The following is a 16,766-nucleotide window of genomic DNA, read 5'->3' as shown; positions in this document are numbered from 1 at the left end:
ATAATTTAATTTGCATATTTAAAGTATAGTGCATGTTGAAATAATTTTATTTGCATATTTAAAGTATAGTGCATGTTGAAATAATTTAATTTGCATATTTAAAGTATAGTGCATGTTGAAATAATTTAATTTGCATATTTAAAGTATAGTGCATGTTGAAATAATTTAATTTGCACATTTAAAGTATAGTGCATGTTGAAATAATTTTATTTGCATATTTAAAGTATAGTGCATGTTGAAATAATTTAATTTGTACATTTAAAGTATAGTGCATGTTGAAATAATTTTATTTGCACATTTAAAGTATAGTGCATGTTGAAATAATTTAATTTGCATATTTAAAGTATAGTGCATGTTGAAATAATTTAATTTGCATATTTAAAGTAAAGTGCATGTTGAAATAATTTAATTTGCATATTTAAAGTATAGTGCATGTTGAAATAATTTAATTTGCATATTTAAAGTATAGTGCATGTTGAAATAATTTAATTTGCATATTTAAAGTATAGTGCATGTTGAAATAATTTTATTTGCATATTTAAAGTATAGTGCATGTTGAAATAATTTAATTTGCATATTTAAAGTATAGTGCATGTTGAAATAATTTAATTTGCATATTTAAAGTAAAGTGCATGTTGAAATAATTTTATTTGCATATTTAAAGTATAGTGCATGTTGAAATAATTTAATTTGCATATTTAAAGTATAGTGCATGTTGAAATAATTTTATTTGCATATTTAAAGTATAGTGTATGTTGAAATAATTTAATTTGCATATTTAAAGTAAAGTGCATGTTGAAATAATTTAATTTGCATATTTAAAGTATAGTGCATGTTGAAATAATTTAATTTGCATATTTAAAGTATAGTGCATGTTGAAATAATTTAATTTGCATATTTAAAGTATAGTGCATGTTGAAATAATTTAATTTGCATATTTAAAGTATAGTGCATGTTGAAATAATTTAATTTGCATATTTAAAGTATAGTACATGTTGAAATAATTTAATTTGCATATTTAAAGTATAGTGCATGTTGAAATAATTTAATTTGCATATTTAAAGTATAGTGCATGTTGAAATAATTTAATTTGCATATTTAAAGTATAGTGCATGTTGAAATAATTTAATTTGCATATTTAAAGTATAGTGCATGTTGAAATAATTTAATTTGCATATTTAAAGTAAAGTGCATGTTGAAATAATTTAATTTGCATATTTAAAGTATAGTGCATGTTGAAATAATTTAATTTGCATATTTAAAGTATAGTGCATGTTGAAATAATTTAATTTGCATATTTAAAGTATAGTGCATGTTGAAATAATTTAATTTGCATATTTAAAGTATAGTGCATGTTGAAATAATTTAATTTGCATATTTAAAGTAAAGTGCATGTTGAAATAATTTAATTTGCATATTTAAAGTATAGTGCATGTTGAAATAATTTAATTTGCATATTTAAAGTATAGTGCATGTTGAAATAATTTAATTTGCATATTTAAAGTATAGTGCATGTTGAAATAATTTTATTTGCATATTTAAAGTATAGTGCATGTTGAAATAATTTAATTTGCATATTTAAAGTATAGTGCATGTTGAAATAATTTAATTTGCATATTTAAAGTATAGTGCATGATGAAATAATTTAATTTGCATATTTAAAGTATAGTGCATGTTGAAATAATTTAATTTGCATATTTAAAGTATAGTGCATGTTGAAATAATTTAATTTGCATATTTAAAGTATAGTACATGTTGAAATAATTTAATTTGCATATTTAAAGTATAGTGCATGTTGAAATAATTTAATTTGCATATTTAAAGTATAGTGCATGTTGAAATAATTTAATTTGCATATTTAAAGTATAGTGCATGTTGAAATAATTTAATTTGCATATTTAAAGTAAAGTGCATGTTGAAATAATTTAATTTGCATATTTAAAGTATAGTGCATGTTGAAATAATTTAATTTGCATATTTAAAGTATAGTGCATGTTGAAATAATTTAATTTGCATATTTAAAGTATAGTGCATGTTGAAATAATTTTATTTGCATATTTAAAGTATAGTGCATGTTGAAATAATTTAATTTGCATATTTAAAGTATAGTGCATGTTGAAATAATTTAATTTGCATATTTAAAGTATAGTGCATGATGAAATAATTTAATTTGCATATTTAAAGTATAGTGCATGTTGAAATAATTTAATTTGCATATTTAAAGTATAGTGCATGTTGAAATAATTGAATTTGCATATTTAAAGTATAGTACATGTTGAAATAATTTAATTTGCATATTTAAAGTATAGTGCATGTTGAAATAATTTAATTTGAATATTTAAAGTATAGTGCATGTTGAAATAATTTAATTTGCATATTTAAAGTATAGTGCATGATGAAATAATTTAATTTGCATATTTAAAGTATAGTGCATGTTGAAATAATTTAATTTGCATATTTAAAGTATAGTACATGTTGAAATAATTTAATTTGCATATTTAAAGTATAGTACATGTTGAAATAATTTAATTTGCATATTTAAAGTATAGTGCATGTTGAAATAATTTAATTTGCATATTTAAAGTATAGTGCATGTTGAAATAATTTAATTTGCATATTTAAAGTATAGTGCATGTTGAAATAATTTAATTTGCATATTTAAAGTATAGTGCATGTTGAAATAATTTAATTTGCATATTTAAAGTATAGTGCATGTTGAAATAATTTAATTTGCATATTTAAAGTATAGTGCATGTTGAAATAATTTAATTTGCATATTTAAAGTATAGTGCATGTTGAAATAATTTAATTTGCATATTTAAAGTATAGTGCATGTTGAAATAATTTAATTTGCATATTTAAAGTATAGTGCATGTTGAAATAATTTAATTTGCATATTTAAAGTATAGTGCATGTTGAAATAATTTAATTTGCATATTTAAAGTATAGTGCATGTTGAAATAATTTAATTTGCATATTTAAAGTATAGTGCATGTTGAAATAATTTAATTTGCATATTTAAAGTATAGTGCATGTTGAAATAATTTAATTTGCATATTTAAAGTAAAGTGCATGTTGAAATAATTTAATTTGCATATTTAAAGTATAGTGCATGTTGAAATTATTTAATTTGCATATTTAAAGTATAGTGCATGTTGAAATTATTTTATTTGCATATTTAAAGTATAGTGCATGTTAAAATAATTTAATTTGCATATTTAAAGTATAGTGCATGTTGAAATAATTTAATTTGCATATTTAAAGTACAGTGCATGATGAAATAATTTAATTTGCATATTTAAAGTATAGTGCATGTTGAAATAATTTAATTTGCATATTTAAAGTATAGTGCATGTTGAAATAATTTAATTTGCATATTTAAAGTATAGTGCATGTTGAAATAATTTAATTTGCATATTTAAAGTATAGTGCATGTTGAAATAATTTAATTTGCATATTTAAAGTATAGTGCATGTTGAAATAATTTAATTTGCATATTTAAAGTATAGTGCATGTTGAAATAATTTAATTTGCATATTTAAAGTATAGTGCATGTTGAAATAATTTAATTTGCATATTTAAAGTATAGTGCATGTTGAAATAATTTAATTTGCATATTTAAAGTATAGTGCATGTTGAAATAATTTAATTTGCATATTTAAAGTATAGTGCATGTTGAAATAATTTAATTTGCATATTTAAAGTATAGTGCATGTTGAAATAATTTAATTTGCATATTTAAAGTATAGTGCATGTTGAAATAATTTAATTTGCATATTTAAAGTATAGTGCATGTTGAAATAATTTAATTTGCATATTTAAAGTAAAGTGCATGTTGAAATAATTTAATTTGCATATTTAAAGTATAGTGCATGTTGAAATTATTTAATTTGCATATTTAAAGTATAGTGCATGTTGAAATAATTTTATTTGCATATTTAAAGTATAGTGCATGTTAAAATAATTTAATTTGCATATTTAAAGTATAGTGCATGTTGAAATAATTTAATTTGCATATTTAAAGTACAGTGCATGATGAAATAATTTAATTTGCATATTTAAAGTATAGTGCATGTTGAAATAATTTAATTTGCATATTTAAAGTATAGTACATGTTGAAATAATTTAATTTGCATATTTAAAGTATAGTGCATGTTGAAATAATTTAATTTGCATATTTAAAGTATAGTGCATGTTGAAATAATTTAATTTGCATATTTAAAGTATAGTGCATGTTGAAATAATTTAATTTGCATATTTAAAGTATAGTGCATGTTGAAATAATTTAATTTGCATATTTAAAGTACAGTGCATGATGAAATAATTTAATTTGCATATTTAAAGTATAGTGCATGTTGAAATAATTTAATTTGCATATTTAAAGTATAGTACATGTTGAAATAATTTAATTTGCATATTTAAAGTATAGTGCATGTTGAAATAATTTAATTTGCATATTTAAAGTATAGTGCATGTTGAAATAATTTAATTTGCATATTTAAAGTATAGTGCATGTTGAAATAATTTAATTTGCATATTTAAAGTATAGTGCATGTTGAAATAATTTAATTTGCATATTTAAAGTATAGTACATGTTGAAATAATTTAATTTGCATATTTAAAGTATAGTACATGTTGAAATAATTTAATTTGCATATTTAAAGTATAGTGCATGTTGAAATAATTTAATTTGCATATTTAAAGTATAGTGCATGTTGAAATAATTTAATTTGCATATTTAAAGTATAGTGCATGTTGAAATAATTTAATTTGCATATTTAAAGTATAGTGCATGTTGAAATAATTTAATTTGCATATTTAAAGTATAGTGCATGTTGAAATAATTTAATTTGCATATTTAAAGTATAGTGCATGTTGAAATAATTTAATTTGCATATTTAAAGTATAGTGCATGTTGAAATAATTTAATTTGCATATTTAAAGTATAGTGCATGTTGAAATAATTTAATTTGCATATTTAAAGTATAGTGCATGTTGAAATAATTTAATTTGCATATTTAAAGTATAGTGCATGTTGAAATAATTTAATTTGCATATTTAAAGTATAGTGCATGTTGAAATAATTTAATTTGCATATTTAAAGTATAGTGCATGTTGAAATAATTTAATTTGCATATTTAAAGTATAGTGCATGTTGAAATAATTTAATTTGCATATTTAAAGTATAGTGCATGTTGAAATAATTTAATTGGCATATTTAAAGTATAGTGCATGTTGAAATAATTTAATTGGCATATTTAAAGTATAGTGCATGTTGAAATAATTTTATTTGCATATTTAAAGTATAGTGCATGTTGAAATAATTTTATTTGCATATTTAAAGTATAGTGCATGTTGTTTCCGTTATATTCTGTTTTCAACGAAGTCGAAATTCATAATTTAAAAAATAACCAAATAAAGCCAATTTCGGTATATTTACTAAATTCAGGAGTGAGAGTTAAAAATTACGATTTTTAGTGTCAAGACATTGGCGCCCCCCACTTTTGGCGGCTGGTTACGGACCTGTGCTCAGCGCGGAGAGCAAAGGAGGACGACCCCGTCATGAAAAGGACAAGAAAACAAGATGGTGGGACTCATCTACCGTAGCCCCCACGCAAATCTTCAATTTTTTTTATAGGAAAAATAGGATTATACTTCTAAAAATATAGGACTTATTTTTTCAAAATTATAGGATTTTACAGGGCTTTATTATATTATTTCATTTACTAACTTTATGCATTTAAAAACAAAATCTATATTTAGTGAAATAAATCTTTGATTTTCACTGAAAAAATAGAATCTATTTAACCATTTTAGCACAAAAATATACTAGTAGCTAACCTTAGTTGTTGGACAGTATTATTGTAGTTAGGTTTTACCATTTTGATGTTAAATTAAAAATAAAACTACGATCGTAAATAAAAAATGCCCATTTGTTTTCAACACTTAAGCCTCGTCAAGAACCGCTAAAATTAGGTGACCGCCATTTAGGTCGTTTTAGGTGATATATTCCAACAGAGGCCGCCAATACACTTTCTCGTCCCTGTATCTACTGTCCTTGGTATTCCCCACTCAGATCTCCCCTCTCTCTCCATAGAGACTAGGGTCTATGGCGTCAGCACGTCGCAGCGTTGCCAGTTCCTGAATCTTAAATTATCGTACCACAGCTAAAAAATTATCGATCTCAGAAAAAATTCTCGTATGCCTGAAAACTGGCGGTAGATTTAACTTTTGTGTTAAAAACTGAAGGTTCGTAAATCGTGCATGAACTTGTGAACTAATATTACTTAGGTTTAAAAATCGCAGTTTTAACCATTGAATTGGGAATAGTACCGCTAGAATGGCAATTTCAATCTGCCTTCCGCGAAACAATGGTTGCGTTCCGTAACCGTCAACAAACTTCGTTGAATGCGCATTCTCTACTGTACGACTTTTTTTATTTCCGGCCTTGACGTCACGATTGCAATCGAATAGCTATCGAAATAAGCGGCTAGAAGAGCCGCTTATTTTGTTGATAAACGTCACAGCACGCGGGAAGGCTAGTTGCAGACGACACGACAGAAGATATTTGATAAAATGTACAACAATCGTAAAAAAGCGTTCAACAGACGTGGCGTCACTATTGCAAACGGAGATCAACGGTTAATCAACAATTTCACCTCCGTTGAGCGTCACTGGACGCGGCCAATTTTTGCAAAATTGAGAACTCTATCATTTGTTGGTAGCGCCATCCGCTGTTAGCGGGCGGGAACTATATCCCATACAATTGAATTAATAGTACTAGTGTACTTTTAAAATGATAGATGGCGCCACCCGTATAATGATAGAGTTGACGGCTGATTGCGGCGACTTGAAATTTCAGAATTTGTTTTCCGAAACCATGGCTCCCGAACGCACCTTTGTCATTCTAGCGGTACTATTCCCAATTCAATGGATGCAGTGTGTCAGAATTTATAGCCCGGTGTACCTAGTAACAGAGACCATACCACCGGAGGCCTATCATCATAGTGCCCTACGCCAGCGTCCCCAAGCCCGGACAGGTGACAAATCCAGCATGGGTAGCAGAACCCTACTACTGATGGTCGCACCTTTCACGGAAGCCACTCAACCCAGCAGAAGGTGCAGCAATGGGTGGATCAATCCCCACTTCGCACACAGCAGTGGGATTAAGAATGTATGCTGTAGCAACTCCAGCCGACACCCCACCTATGGAGGCAGGGAGTCAAGCCCTTTGGAGAGAGCTCCTAAAGGGGAACGACGAGCACACAGCAGTTCAAGTAACCCGGCACAGCTGGCACCGGAGATCCCGGTGTGACTCCAAAAGGCCGGGAAACAGGACCGCCGTGCCCGCATATGGAGGCTCGCCGCCCCACAGCAGGCTACCCAATCCGCCGAGGCGGCCAGTCTGCACGGACCCTCTCCGTTAGCCTGAGCCGAAGCTCATTTTCCAGCCCAAACCTGACCGAAGTCGGAGGTGGAGATAGGACCATTTGATCAGAGCTAACATCTCCCAGTGCGCCACCGCCCTTATGGGTTACAAGAGCCGGACCCCGACACCCCGGTAAAGCCACCAGTTATTGCACACTCTAACCCATTTAGGGCCAGTTCAATGGATGCAACTGGTTTTCAGCCAATTAAAAAAAATATCGTACATTATCCTACGCGTGAACTGAATTATCGAAAAATGCGTACTATATAGTACGCCATTGAAATTATATCGAACGTCCCAAAAGTTATGTAGAAATTATCGACGTGTACGATAAATATTATACGTCTGGCAACGCTGGCACGTCGCGGAAATATACGTTTAGCTGTCTATGGTTTAGCCTCGTGGAGGGGCTGGACCACCGTGCAAGATGGCCACCGGATTCCGATGGACAAGAGACCAAAAAATTATGACTATAATGCGCGACGGGAGATGTCGCAAGAAACTTACCACTTTCATAACGACTTTGTTATTGTTGTTCATTTTATCAATTCACGATTTTTAGCGTCGAAGGTATAAGATCTTTCATATTTTTTAAAATCTATTTCTGGTTTTGTAACTGCATAAAATAACGTTTATAGTATTCAGATGGAAAAAATTATTTATCACGCATTTTACCAGATTTAGATGTAAACATTACATATGGGCCACGCCGTGTCCCCAATAATAGTTTTACACAAGTTTACATAGCGAACTACATCCGTAAATAACAATAAATGAGTCAGTCCCATATCTGTCGCGCGTTTAATTTGAGAAAGTTTTATCTAGAATGACAGCGAGTTTGTAAAAATAAGAGTGCCAAAATTGGTTATTTTTATTAATAATAATAATAATAATGATTTATTGGGATAACCAGTTCAGTCAAAGACTGATTTCCAACTGGGTCCTGAATACTTTTATAACAATAAAGGAATTGGTTATAGACTTATCTGGTCAACAGTGGCGTAGACAAGGGGGATGGGGTAGCCAGACCCGCCTAGGGCCTACCTTTGACTGTACTAAAATTCAACCCCCTTCTCGACCCCTTTTAACATTCACATACACCGACCCTCCCCCTTAAGAATTCAGTTACACACATTTCTTATTTACTTTAAATAACCAAATAAAAATTTTATGGAAAATCGAACATTTATTTAGGAACGTTTATAAAAATTTACAAAAAGGACTTATACCCAACGAGTTTTGAACGAAATATCAAGAACATTTTGTAAATTAAATCGGTGGTAATGTTATTATTTACTAAGTTTTAAATTGAGGTAATTAAAGGCCTAGGTTTTCTTCTGCCTGTCCCCCTTTAAATTAACTTAGTATAGCACAAATACCCTGGTGGTAGGCCAACCGCTGAACATGTTGGCCTTATTTAAAGGGGGACAGGCAGAAGAAAACCTAGGCCTTTAAATTATTTGCTTTGATAAAAGTTTCTACTTGTCAGTTCCCTCGACAGGCTTGGTGGCAAGGGGGGAGATCACATTCTTCTCTCGCATAGTAATTGGAACGACGCGTTCGTTGGGTTTCGGCGGCTCGATGGCCCTCTTGGGGGCCTCAACCATCAGGAAGCCATCGGTAGTCAGTGACGATGACACTTGTTCGGGTAACACGTCTTCGGGTAGCACGTAGCGACGGGTGAATTCCCGTTGGATGTAGCCGTGTTCGTCTTGTTTCTCGTGGTGTTTGCCGTGGATGACGACGCTACTGTCAACAGTCTTAACTTCGATTTCGTCCGGGCGGAAGTGACTGACGTCCAAGGAAATGAGGAACTTCTTGCCGTCGTTCTTGACGTCGGACAGCCCGGTACCGGCCCGGCTAACGTGCTGGCGACGAGGGCGGATGTAATGTCCGTGGATCAACGAAGGCCTCACGAAGTCATCCTCCAGCAGGCCTCGACCAAAGTGCTGGTCGCCAATCTTCGAAGGAAAATCGAACGCATCGCACAAATTGCCGAGATTGTAACTGGGAACTAAGCGTCTTGAAAATTCCATTATTTCTTTAATCTTTTATTAAACTCAAAAATTTGTTTAAGTAACGCTGAGTCCCTAATAATAGTATTTGACGCAAATTAGTACTCCGCTCAGTTGCTTGGCCGTTTCGAATCTGGTTATCGAAGTCGGCTGTGGAGCCTTTTATACCTACAAAACGCGTTCTCCAGAATGGAACCGAAAGTTCTCGAAGGCGCCTCTCGAAGCTCTCTCGTAGCCGCGGGGGGAAAAAAAGCGGTATACTGCGCGTGCGCGTACTGTGCGCGCGTTTGTTCGTTCGAATTTGATTGGCTACTCGCCGGTCTTCTCCGCGATGGGACGATGCGATTGGTTGAGTGTAAGGATGGCGCTTTTAAATGTTTGTGAACTTGGTTTTGACGGGGGAAGCCCCAGAAAGTTCTAGAATATTTGTTATTCACCAGATGTTTCTGTACACTCTGTTTAAAAAGTCTTCGACAGGTGAAATTTTTGCCCTTTTTTTAATTCTGCTAGAAAACTATAATAGATAGATCGATGAAACCAATTGCAACTATTATTTATTTTCTAATATCTTTCGTTATTTATCGGTTTCGTCGGCCAAAAATTAATAAATTGGCGGAAACGGGAAACCGTCAAAACTCATTTTTGCAAGTTGCAACAATGGCGATGACGCGTTAAACGTTTCTTTTGACGGGGGAAGCCCAAGAAAGTTCTAGAAATAGAATATTCGTTATTCTCTAGATGTTTCTGGGTCTTAATGATATTATGACAACAAGAAAATTGTTTTCTACGCTTATGCTTTTGTTAACTATTTCGGGAAAATCCTAATATTTGACTTGGCAATGAAAGTTTGGCCTCGTATTTACACGCTATTTTTGGGTGGGTTATTTATTATTTTGGTATGTTTTTTTTTAACTAAGTTCCCTCGATTCAGGATCGAGTCGGTTTAATGAATAGATGGGAAAATAATTTTTACGTAAGGTTTGTAAAATAGGTGAATGCAATTATTTGTTATTACGATTGGAATGATTCCGATGGTCTTAGTCGATAGCTACGCCGCAAAATTTTCGTTTAGAAAAAGAAAACATTGAGAGAGTTGGCGGTTTTCGGTCTATCGAAATCTGGCAGCCTTGCCTGCCTTCCGGCCTGTATCTCCATACCGAAAATGGCCGACGATTACGCCGCCGAAAATATTTTACTAAACTGATCGGCGGCAGGGGCGTAGGAACGTTCTAGAAGTTGGAGGGGGCAAAGAGAAATGAAAAATGGTCTGGAGAATGGTTTTGAATGTTTAATCAGGAATCGAGTCAGGAATTCATACCTCGAACTATGAATTCCTGGTTTATTGGAGTGTACCTTCTTCGAATGCATGTGTACTTTTTACTACTGTGTAAAATGACGGGAAAAGACTGAAATTTAAACACAGTTGAGGTTCTATACGATTTATATGCTTTTAAAATGAGAATTTGAGCCTTTTGAAAATCTCAACTGACCAAAAGGTTGGAGGAGGCAATAACATTAGCTGTCCCTCCCAGCAAAATTCTAGGTAGGGGCATTGCCCCCCTCCCCCCCCCCCAGTTCCTAAGCCCCTGATCGGCGGCGTTTTTGACCGTTATTTTGATTTATCGACTAAGACTATATCGACAATTTAAAAAATTTAGTGAAGCTTTCAATGGGAAATTTTTAAATGGGCTAAAGTTTTCTCGTGGCAACCGAAAATATTTTTGACAACCCCAAGAAATTTTCTTGTTGTGATTTGACGCAGGAAAATCACTTTAAAATGTTTAAAACATTAATACATATTTATGATCCCAAATGTATAAAAATTGTGTAAATTTTAGTATTTTTCAGTAAGTTACACAATGTTTGAGTGAATTCGCCTAATTTTGGGAAAATTAGAGTAAATAAAATAAAATAAGCAATGACGTGTAACGTGCAAGGACAATCATAAGTTACAATATCCATAAGTACGCCACTAAATGAAGCTGTGAGCCGTGTTTATATGTACAATCATAAGTAACAATATCCGTAAGTACGCCACTAAATGAAGCTGCGAGCCGTGTTTATATGTACAATCATAAGTAACCATATCCGTAAGTACGCCACTAAATGAAGCTGTGTAACGTACAATCATTTGTATGGTACTAACTTGTAACCAGTGACGGCGATCCCGTGGGGGCTCTGGGGCTCGAACCCCCACAGGGAAATCCAAACGAGGGCAGAGCCCCCACAGAAATTAAATTGAGGAAAAATAGCAACCAGGGTAAAATTTATAATATCACTGCCTTTATTTGGGTCCAAATTCAGTCTTTTGACAGAAGTTATTTTGAGATTGCAGATGCGAGTAGCATTAAGATGATATAACCGTAAAATTGATTTCGATAGATTCGTCCAAACAGAAAATCGCCCCGTCGTGTACCCTATTTTGCCTCAAATACCTTCGTTAAGTATGTGGCCAAGAAGGGCTTAATTATCTAGCCATGTACACAGATATTTTTCTAAAGATATCGACTTAACTTTTATTATCAATGTAATCCATGCCGGATGAGATATTATAAAGAACACTTTTAAAAATATATAGAAATTTAGAGCTGTACATTTTCTTGCTTCAGTTTTAAGTATATGCATTTTTGGATTAAAAAATAATGGCCCGGGCCCCCACAGAAATATTTTCCGATCGCCGCCGCTGCTTGTAACTGACGCTTGAGTAGTAGCACTTCGTAGCTCTGGCCGCGGCCGACAGTTTTTATCTTAAGTCAAGAGCATGGGTGACGTACTATGACGTCACAGTGCCATTGCTCTAGTAAGTTTTTTTTTTTATTCAAGGAAGAAAGATACAAGGGCTGAGTGGGTCTGAGAAGACCGCGAGCCCAGCGAAGATTTTGAGGCGTGAGCGGGATGGGGGGGGGGGGGGACAAAGGTGGTCCGCCCGTCCACCGGATTAATCAGGGCGAGATATGTGTAACGGCCACGCTAACGAGGGTATAAGTGGGGACAGGGGTGGGGACACCCATGGCGGATGTATTCCGACCACCCGTTGGGGGATTCGTGGTCGTTCTCACACGGCCATCCACAAACTCTGCCTCCCAGACGCTTGGGATTACCGGAGTACGCCACTACTCCCGGCATCTCTAGAAAGGTTTTATCACGATATTTGGTTCCCATTTGATGCATAAAATGAGTACTGTTTCGGACATGCCTAGGGTATGTAATTAAAACATACGATGTGAAAGCTATATTTCGGCTTGTCCTTATTTACTTCAAATAACCAAACGAAATTTTATGAAAAATAGTACATTTATTTAGGAACGTTTATAAAAACTTACAAAACAAACTTATCACAACGAGTTTTGAACTCAAGGAATTGACAAGAACATTTTGTAAATTAAAAATCGGTGGTAAATGTTATTTATTAAGCTTTAAATTGAGGTAATTAAATTATCTTTGATAGAAAAAAAAACATTATGGAGAAAATCGACCTTGAACTTGGGAATCAGTTTCTACTTGTCAGATTCCTCGGCCGGCTTGAGGGGAGGGGGGAGGTCACATTCTTATCCAATTTGAAGAGGAGCAAGGGTCAAATGGTTGGGGAGGGGGAGCATTCAGAGGCTTAAATACTCATCAGTTTCATCACGTTACTGTGGAAATGCATATTGCAGGAGATCTAGCTTTGAGGCCAATAATATCAATTGCACTAACTTTAAGCCAGAACCCCGACATTTCGATCTCCACAATTCAAAAATGTATAATGAATAAAATGGTAGAGTTGCTACCTATGGATAAGCAAGGAGGATAAAGTAAACTAGTTCTTTAAATATGACTATTATAATTTTAACAAAAAATAAAAAATAAATATAATACAATTACAAATAAAAATTAATTTAATTCGGTCCCAAAAAATTGTGTTTTTCATGAATGTAACGGGGTTGTGGCTTTTGGCCGGTTTTTCACCGAAACTGTGGGATTTTAAACTTTCGAACATTGGCAACCCGGAGATCACATTCTTCTCTTGCATAGTAATTGGAACGACGCGTTCGTTGGGTTTCGGCGGCTCGATGGCCCTCTTGGGGGCCTCAACCATCAGGAAGCCATCGGGAGTCAGCGACGATGACACTTGTTCGGGTAACACGTCTTCGGGTAGCACGTAGCGACGGGTGAATTCCCGTTGGATGTAGCCGTGTTCGTCTTGTTTCTCGTGGTGTTTGCCGTGGATGACGACGCTACTGTCAACAGTCTTAACTTCGATTTCGTCCGGGCGGAAGTGACTGACGTCCAAGGAAATGAGGAACCTCTTGCCGTCGTCCTTGACGTCGGACAGCCCGGTACCGGCCCGGCTAACGTGCTGGCGACGAGGGCGGATGTAATGTCCGTGGATCAACGAAGGCCTCACGAAGTCATCCTTCAGCAGGCCTCGACCAAAGTGCTGGTCGCCAATCTTCGAAGGAAAATCGAACGCATCCCACAAATTGCCGACGTTGTAACTGGGAACTAAGCATCTTGAAAATTCCATTATTTCTTTAATCTTTTTATATCGCTGACTGAAAACTCAAAAATTTGTTTAAGTAACGCCGAGTCGCTGATTATAGTATTTGACCCAAATTAGTACTCCGCTCAGTTGCTTGGCCGTTTCGAATCTGGTGATCGAAGTCGGCTGTGGAGCCTTTTATACCTACAAAATGCGTTCTCCAGAATGGAACCGAATTTTCTCGAAAACACTCGGAGGCTCTCTCGTAGCCGCGGGGGAAAAAAGAGCGGTAGACTGCGCGTGCGCGTACTGTCCGCGCGTTTGGTTGTTTGAATTTGATTGGCTACTCGCCAGTCTTCTCCGTGTTGCAACCATTGAATTGGGAATAGTACCGCTCAGACTTGGAAATAGTGATATTTTTTACGGGGGCAAGTGTATTATAATATCACACCTAATCATTTGTAACGCTAGATCCCGCCAGGCCCGGACTGGCCATAGGGCAGATCGGGCAAATTCCCGATGGGCCGGTCTGGGCAAATTCTTAGTGGGCCGATCTGGGCCGTCTAGCCAGCGTCTAGTAGGGGCCGGCGTCTCTACAATGCCCGAGCCGATTTTAGGTGCCAGTCCGAGCCTGGATCCCGCTCTCGTATAGGAAAACATAGTTTCAAAAACGGCGTACAAATCATCATGGAAGAAGAAAGCTAAGGAATAGAATTGAGTATCGAAGATCTACCCAAGGATTGATGCCAACTCCGAGGGGCTAACCGCTCTTAGAAAGTCTGTACACCGGATTACACTTAGATTAGCACTGCCAAAGGCAGGGACTTCAAAGATTACGCGTAGTCCCATTAGTACAGTCAAAGGTACGGCTCTGTACACCGATTACGCGGAGTGATCAGCCCCTCGGCCAACTCCCACAAACGGGTGAATGGGGTGGGTTGAAAATATGGGGATCGCATCGAGGTAAAATTGACACGTGACAGCAAACTAGCTTCATCGCACCATGATGCGGCCATCTAGATAACTAATATATTTTTGGCCGTTGCGGTTGCGCGCGTTATTTTCTTAACCACAACATCTCCACAATGACAAGATTTTAACTGTTTTTGCTGATGATTTTAAATCTAATTTAGCTATAAAGTTTATAAAATGGGAAGGTACTGTGTTTAATATCACTGTAATTTTGAAAATATATTTTTTCCTATGGAAAGAGGGCGCCAACATGGACTACGCTAAACAGTTCTATTTCTATGCTACGTCACAAATATTTTACCACGATAACCCCTTTTTTCACCCCTCTAATTCTCCCACCAGGGGGCCTATTCTGTAAATATTCAAAATCGAATTTTCGATCGAAAACTATATTTCGAACTTCGACATCTCGACGAATGGTATTCGGTAAAGATTTCGAATAAGCATAAATCAATGCAAATTGTCGAAGTCGATCTCGACATGGTATAGGGTATCGAGATCGAATTCCCATTCGATTTCTTACGGAATCGCCCCCCTGGGGGTGGCGGAGTTCTCGCATGGGGTGTGAATCGCGCGCCTCAATTCTATTCCTTAGCTTTCTTCTTCCATGAAATCATGTTCCAGAAATTTCCGTAAAATGTTTAATAAATATTTTTTAATTAAATTGAGAGCCCCGGTGGTCCGCAACCCCCGTTCGAATGATTTATTTTAAGAGCCCACTGATTTTTATTAAGAGCCATTGGCCCCAAGACTCCCGCTAATTCCAAGTCTGGTACCGCTAGAATGACAATTTTAATCTGCCTTCCGCGAAACAAAATTGAGAATGCTATCATTTGTCGGTGGCGCCATCCGCTGTTAGCAGCTGGAACTATACAATTGAATTAATAGTACTAATGTACTTTGAAAGTGATAGATGGCGCCACACGTATAATTAATGAGTGCGCCGACTCGAAATTTCAGAATTTGTTTCGCGAAACCACGACTAGGCAGTAGTGTAGTAGTGGTTTTTTTCGCCTGTCCCAGGAAAAAAAAGTGTAAACTTTTTACCCTTAAACGTTTTGTTCGCCTGTTCTCGGGGTAAGATTTACCCTGTCCCGAATTTTGTTCGCTTGTTTCAGAGCTCCAAGGTTTAACTTTTTACTCTTCCTCGAAAGGAGGTGTAGAGAGACTGAGAGAGTAATCCAACTTATATAGAAAATTCGTCAGCTTAAATTTCGTTTCACGAAAACATGACGGGTTTTGAACATCTTCACAAGTGGCAATCTATTAATAACGGAAATCCAATTGTTAAATGATATTTAATGACTTTAAAATTTGCTTAAATAAATGAGAAAAATGAGTCATATAGTGATGACCTCAACACCGGTCGCCATCTTAAAACAAAACAACGGCTGCTATGGCAAATAAATTACCTTTAACCTTTAACTAATCCCTTTTTACTCCAACTCGTTTTTAGTCTTACACGAGCTTCGGAGCCTAGTATAGAGTAGTAGCACTCCGTAGCTTTAGCCATGGCCGCCAATGGTCGCTAATTTTTTATCTGTAAGAAAGAACATGAGTGACGTACTAGCACGTCAAAGTGCCATTACTCTATAGCAGCGGTTCCCAATTTTATTTTTCTATGGAACCCTAAATTATCCACCTAATTCTGGTGGAACCCCAACTCATTTTTTTACTTATCTTAAAAGACTCTTGACACAAACAAAGATGGCCGCGCTGCGAATTCTCGGAACCCCTGTGATCGAACACCTTTTGGGAACCGCTGCTCTATAGGCAAGGATAAGACGCCTCCTGTGACCCAAGGTTCCAGGGCCGGCGTGATGCGGGTGCAAAGGGTGCGGTCGCACCCGGCCCCGCGCTAGATAGAATTTAAGGGGCCCCGCAAATT

General features: G+C 35.1%; 1 protein-coding gene and 1 pseudogene across 1 annotated transcript; both read right to left on the bottom strand.

The window, feature by feature from the left end:
• Window positions 1–8,717: 8,717 nt before the first annotated feature.
• Window positions 8,718–9,484, bottom strand: LOC149962235 (alpha-crystallin A chain-like). The gene is made up of 2 exons (XM_090167509.1): window positions 8,877–9,484; window positions 8,718–8,742 (listed from the first exon to the last, which is right to left on the bottom strand). Exon 1 carries the CDS (start codon window positions 9,463–9,465, stop codon window positions 8,908–8,910), a length of 558 nt encoding a protein of 185 aa, XP_090023635.1. The 5' UTR covers window positions 9,466–9,484; the 3' UTR covers window positions 8,718–8,742; window positions 8,877–8,907.
• A 3,730-nt stretch (window positions 9,485–13,214) lies between these two features.
• LOC149962234 (protein lethal(2)essential for life pseudogene) lies at window positions 13,215–14,031 on the bottom strand (annotated as a pseudogene).
• Between the last annotated feature and the right edge of the window lie 2,735 nt (window positions 14,032–16,766).

Source organism: Leiobunum rupestre, chromosome 1 (assembly GCF_980474605.1).
Source record: "Leiobunum rupestre chromosome 1, qqLeiRupe1.1.hap1, whole genome shotgun sequence".
NCBI lineage: Eukaryota > Metazoa > Arthropoda > Arachnida > Opiliones > Sclerosomatidae > Leiobunum > Leiobunum rupestre.
This window is presented reverse-complemented; position numbering and strand designations above follow the sequence as displayed.